A 5,952-nucleotide genomic window follows, 5' to 3' on the forward strand; every position below is an offset into this window, starting at 1 on the left:
GAGAGAGAGAGAGAGAGAGAGAGAGAGAGAGAGGAAAGAGAGAGAGAGGAGAGAGGAGAGAGGAGAGAGGAGAGAGGAGAGAGGAGAGAGAGGACACTGGCTGCTCTTCCAGAGGTCCTAAGTTCAATTCCGAGCAAGAGCAACCACATGGTGGGTCACAGTCATCTATAATATGATCTTATGCCCTCTTCTGGCATGCAGGTGTAAATGCAGATAGAGCACTTATAAATAAACTTTAAAAATCATTTATAAAAAAGTTTCTTTTAACCTTTGTTTTCTTTTAATTTTGTACATAATCTTTAAATTTTTATTCTACATTTATTTATTTTGTATGTATGTATATGTGAGGGCATGTGTGTGCTGTGGCACACATGCGAAGTTAGAGGACTTCCAGGACTTTATTATTAACGTCCTGGGGATTGAACTTGTGTTGCCTGGTTACCTGGTGAGCCATCTTGCCGGCCCCATTCTCATTTTCTATTTTGTTTTGTTTTGTTTTGTTTTTTTCGAGACAGGGTTTCTCTGTGTAGCCCTGGCTTGTCCTACAACTCACTCTGTAGACCAGGCTGGCCTCGAACTCAGAAATCCGCCTGCCTCTCCCTCCCAAGTGGTGGGATTAAAGGCATGAACCACCAGCGCCTGACTTCATTCTCATTTTCTATAAGCCAATCCTAGTGTATCTAACTGCAGGAGACAGATTTCATCTTTAATTTCCTGTTTTTGTGTAGAATAGTTTCCTAGAATGATTAATAAGGGTTTAAAGTAACTTCAAAAATATCAATTTCTGTGTGCCTGTGTTTGAAAGGGGAGTGCCGCGGGCCAGCCGATCTGGGCCTCCCTCAACCCGCGGGAGAAACGGGGGTCCTAGTCAGGTCAACAAGGCTTAGGCGAAGAAATGACGGCAGAGAGGACACATGAAGTATAAGATCTAAATGTATTTCTTAGAAATGGCATCAGACTTTTACAGTCATTGCAAAAGAGAGATGGTAAATCTGGCAGCTCAATAGTTGAGGTACATCTAAGGCTATCTAAAACATACTGGGTCTAAAGCAGCAGCTATCTCCTCTGAACTGGTGCTGTATCCCCCGGGCCCAAGCACTCTGGGCCCCGGGGGAATGCGGATGCATGAATCTGAGTCCTAGCCCATCTAAATTTTAGTGCTATTCCTTCTGCGAGTCCAAGTCCTTCTTCTTCTCCCAGACCTTCTGCTAGACTGAAGTCACGTAGGCAAGTGACCCCCACACCAAGGTCAGCAGAGTCTGGTAGCTAGGTGTGAAACAGGAGGAAGAGGGGTGGAGCCCTCACTGTTGAGGTATTCTTATGCTAATTCTCTGGTTCTTGTTGGAGGCAGGCAGAAGGGAGTGTCAACCTAACACTTTTAGCTAATGTCCTAGAGTGAGGGAAACCCATCAATTACTCTCTAGTACATAAAACATTAAACTAGGATAGTTGGAAACATTGTGTCGGCCAGGAGACAAAGTCCAATCTTAACCATTTACAAATCATTACTTGGGGTACCTTTATGCCTAATTATGAGGCCGTGGTGACGATTGGAAAGACTAATCTGGAACACGTCTGAGTTAGGGGATACCAGCGACTAGTCTGAAATCCAGGAGGCACAGAACCCCTTTTGGGGTCTTATTGCCTCTTATCCTTTATCAGGATTTTATCCCCGATATTTTGGATGTGACTGGAGTAGACGAGTGTGCGTAGCAGGGGAGTTATATAAACTGGACTTCTGAGTATAGTCTTTCCATACGAGCTGTCTCCAAAGCCCTGCTGAGAGAATTGTGATTATTTGAACTTTGATACCACTTTTAACAAAGAAGGGAAAGCCCCTTGGTATTCCAGGGACCCCTGGGGGACCGGGACAGCCAGCTTTCATGGTCACCACCCACTCTTCTCCCCCAATCCCCAGTGTGGCAGCACCTCCACGTCTGTCCCCAAACAGGAAAAGCTTTTGAGTTTGCCCGGAGGCAACTCCAGGCTTTTCTGGAGTGAAGCAGATGTAGTCCAAGCAACTGAGGACTTTGACCAAAGCCACCGAATCAGCGAGGGGACCTTTGCCGATATCTACCGGGGACAAAGGAACGGTGTGGCCTTTGCTTTCAAGAAGCTCAGGGAGGTGAGATGAGGGTGTCTACAGGGCGCGGTGAGGCCTGCGGCTGAGGCTGGATGGGTCTTCAGGGGCTGTGTGTTTTCCCACAGGCGGCCGGCTCGAGTCCAGGGTCCATGGACAGATTCCTACAGGCAGAGATGCAGCTCTGCCTCAGGTGAGCTTCCTGGGCGGAGCCCCTGGCTTAAGGATGACGGCAAGCAGTACTGTGGGCAAAGCAAGCAGTTAGCATTGCCATTATTGTTCTGGGCCATTTTCTGTTGCTGTCACGGAGTGTCACAGAGGGGGCGGGATTCTAAAGCACAAGTTTGTTTATTTCGTGGTTTTAGAGGCAGGGAAGTCAGAGGGCACCCATTGAGGCCTCATGTAGCTGATACCACAGCAGCAGCATCACACAGTGAGACTGAGAGTCTCTCCTCTTGTACAACCCTAGTCCATGTCCTCCCCTAACCCTAATTACTCCTAAGCACCCTGCCTCCAAATACCTCGGGCCATAAATTTGGGGATTCAGTTTCTAACACACAAACTCTGGGGCATTTGCTCAGGTCATAGCCTATACAAGCTCATTCCAGCGTCACCAGAATGTTGCAACACAGATCCCAGGGTCAGAGTTGTATAGATGTATAAGTTGAGGGCCCAGAGAGGCTCAGTGTTTGGCCCAAGACCACACAGCTAGTAAGTGGCTGGGCCAGAGTGTGAGTGTTCATGGACGGTGTCCAGAGTCTATGCGCTTCTTATGCAGCAAAAAAAAAAAAAAAAAAAAAAAAAAAAAATTAGAATTTTCAAGAAGACCTTAGCTTTTTCCAGCTCCTCCTTCCATGTATGAAGAAAGAGATCTTCCTATACTATTTTGAAACAGGCAAACAGACTGGTGATCTAATGGCAAACCCATCTCAGCATTAGCTATGTGGGGACCCACAGAACTAAATTTGCCTCTGCATGTGTTTATATAGCCCAGAATCGAAGACTGGTTTATTTTATTTTATTTTATTTTTGAGGTAGGGTTTCTTTGTATATCCCTGCTTGTCCTGGAACTTGCGCTGTAGACCAGGCTGGCTTTAAACTTACCGAGATCTACCTGCCTCTGCCTTCCAAGTGCTGGGGATTAAAGGTGTGAGCCACTGACACCTGGCTTATTTTATTTTTTGAGACTAGGTTTTGCTATGCAGCCTGGTTGGCTCGAAACTCTCTATGTAGACCAGGCTGGCCTCAAACTCACAGAGTTCCCGCCTCAACGATGCATGCAGTACAGACTGGCGTGCAAACGGCTAGTGAGTGAGACGGGTGTGAAGTAGGGTATGGGAAGGCAGCACGACCTGGCATCTGTAGTTGCCCGGTGAGGTAGCCTGGGCTGTGACCACAAAACTGCGTGTAACAGTGCATGGTGATTTGTGAGGCAAGAGTTCTCTGGGAGTCAGAAGATAAGCGTCCTTTCCCAGGTAGACATGTGGATGGTTCACATGTGGAGCATGAGATGTGGCCAGAATCATGAGGAAAGCCAAGAGGAGAAAGGTGACTCAGACAGCGGGAGTCCCCTCTTGACTAACCCTGAGGCAAGTGTGGTGGCCTCCTATCCTTCAACCTGTTCCCAGAAGGGGAGTTGGGGATGGTGGCAGACTGAACAGCAGGGACATAGGGTGAGGCCGTCAGGGACCAGAGCCTGTGGCACCTGGAAGGTGGTCTGAGCTGGGAGAGAGGGTCTGTGTCTGGCTCTTGCTCTTTGATGCCTGACTGTTCACTTGTGCTGGGTTCAGATGCTGCCACCCCAACGTCCTACCTCTCCTGGGTTTCTGCACTGGAAGACAGTTCCACAGCCTCATCTACCCCTACATGGCAAATGGCTCTCTGCAGGACAGACTCTGGGCTCAGGTAACCATGGGCTATGCTCATAGGACGGAACACATAGCTCTTGCCTAGGGGGTCAATTTAAGGACTTCAAAGAGTGTACAATCTTCAATACAGACATCAATGCATCCTTTATTCCATTTTATTTTTATTTATGATATTTTGTTTTTTGGGGGTGGGGGTGGGGGACAGAGTCACCAGTAGCCAGGTTTAGCCTCAAGCTTGCTGTATGGCAGACAGTGACCTTGAAGTTCTGGTCTTCCTGTCTTTACTTTCTGAGTTCTAGGAGTACTAGCATGTGCTACCATGCCTGGTTTATGCAGTGCTAGGGAATGAAATCCAGGACCTGGGACATAGTGACAGTTTAAACCGAACTACATCCCCAGCTGCCCGCCCCCTCCTTGTCTTTATAGTGTTAAGATCAAATCTATGGCTTTACACAAACAAGGCAAGTGCTCCCCCACTGAGCTAATCCCCCAGCCCTACAAGTCCATTTCATACCCAAGGAAACAACAGAAGCTCAGGGGCTTCAAGAATCCTCCCAAAGTCACACAGCGCATGTGTGCCTGACCTTGGACTTTCAAGTAGCTCTGTTTGAAACAAATGATATCATCTCAAGGTAGTACATGGCACCGGTTGAGCCCTGTGACAAGGATGGATTGGAAGGAGTCTAAGAACGGGCTTTGGAATAGTTCAGGAGTGACCCTTTTTATTCCTTCTCTTTCTCTTAGGGAGACTCAGACATGCTGCCCTGGCCACAGCGGGCCAGCATCTGCTCAGGGCTTCTTCTAGCTGTGGAACATCTCCATAGCCTGGACATCATCCACAGCAACGTTAAGAGGTGAGAGGGCGGCCCGGAGAGATGGCTCAGTGGTTAAGAGCACTGACTGTTCTTCCAGAGGTCCTGAGTTCAATTCCCAGCAACCACATGGTGGCTCACAACCATCTGCAATGGGGTCTGATGCCCTCTTCTGGTGTGTGTCTGAAGAGGGCAATGGTAAATACATAAAATAAAGAAATAAATCTTAAAAAAAAAAAAAAAAAGAGGTGAGAGGACAGGATGAGCTGGGCCTGCTCCCCAGGCCTGGCTTTGAGAATGAGGCTAGCTCCTGTTCTTGCTGTCTGTCTGTCTGTCTGTCTGTCTGCCTCTCCCCTCCCCCTTCTCCTCTACCTCCCCTCTCTTAGCTCTCTCTTCAGTTCTTCAGTATTTCTGAGGTGTGCTCTCTGCTCACGCCCAGTATGTGAAGTTGTGAAGTATGTTTCCCCCAGTATGTGAAGTCATTCTGTCTGCGTCCTTTCTGGGTTACTTTCCCCGTAGGCCACAGCACCCTGAATACTTGACCATCTACTCGGGAGTGAGCCGGCCTGCACACCTTCTAGGAACTGTGCCCGGCCTTGGGATTTGAGCTATACCCATTTAAACTTTCTTCAGTACCCGCCGTGCCTGTCTGTTAGTGATAGGTCTCGTCAGGGAGGCTTCCTATCCCACAGCATCTTAGCGTCAGATTTCCAAGAGCAAGAGGACTGGCATCATGGGAGAGATTCCAAGAGTCCAAGGCCTTTAGCAGAACCAGCAGCAGGACCCTAGGTCTTGTGGTTCCTCGAGGTTCTCTCCCATGTGGTACATGCCAACTCAAAAGCCCTTTCCTCTTTCCCCTCCTGACTTACATTTGATGGTGCCATCACTCTGGGCGTGCTCTGCCATCCAGTTGCATTCTGACTCATTTTCAATTTCTTACTCTCCTCCCACACAAATCCTCACCCCTAAGACTGGTTGGTTTCATGGCTCCCAGTTCCTCCTCTGCTTCCCCACTTATTTGATCAGGGAGTCATCTCCCCATGTTGCAAGCTTTAACGGTTTGTTGTGATTGCTTAACCTTGTGGTGAAGCGGCTTGCTCATATTTACTTATAGATTCCTAATAGTAGATATTGGAGTTGCTGCCTATTATAAAAAATATTTTTAAACTTTTTTTTTTTTTTTTTTTTTTTT

The 5,952-nt window shown here is 47.8% G+C and overlaps 1 protein-coding gene across 3 annotated transcripts in view; it reads left to right on the top strand.

Moving 5' to 3' along the window:
* Irak2 (interleukin 1 receptor associated kinase 2) overlaps positions 1 to 5,952 on the top strand; it is a 59,289-nt gene that overhangs the window by 35,448 nt on the left and 17,889 nt on the right. For 2 of the 3 annotated variants that reach the window (XM_031382941.1, XM_031382942.1), the window contains exons 5-8: positions 1,919 to 2,125; positions 2,209 to 2,273; positions 3,871 to 3,985; positions 4,693 to 4,802. In XM_031382941.1, coding sequence (XP_031238801.1) covers positions 1,919 to 2,125; positions 2,209 to 2,273; positions 3,871 to 3,985; positions 4,693 to 4,802 — 497 coding nt within the window. The remainder of the gene's footprint in view (positions 1 to 1,918; positions 2,126 to 2,208; positions 2,274 to 3,870; positions 3,986 to 4,692; positions 4,803 to 5,952) is intronic. The other variant, XM_031382944.1, reaches the window with a different exon arrangement.

The sequence above is a fragment of the Mastomys coucha genome, unplaced genomic scaffold, assembly GCF_008632895.1.
Source record: "Mastomys coucha isolate ucsf_1 unplaced genomic scaffold, UCSF_Mcou_1 pScaffold20, whole genome shotgun sequence".
Lineage (NCBI taxonomy): Eukaryota > Metazoa > Chordata > Mammalia > Rodentia > Muridae > Mastomys > Mastomys coucha.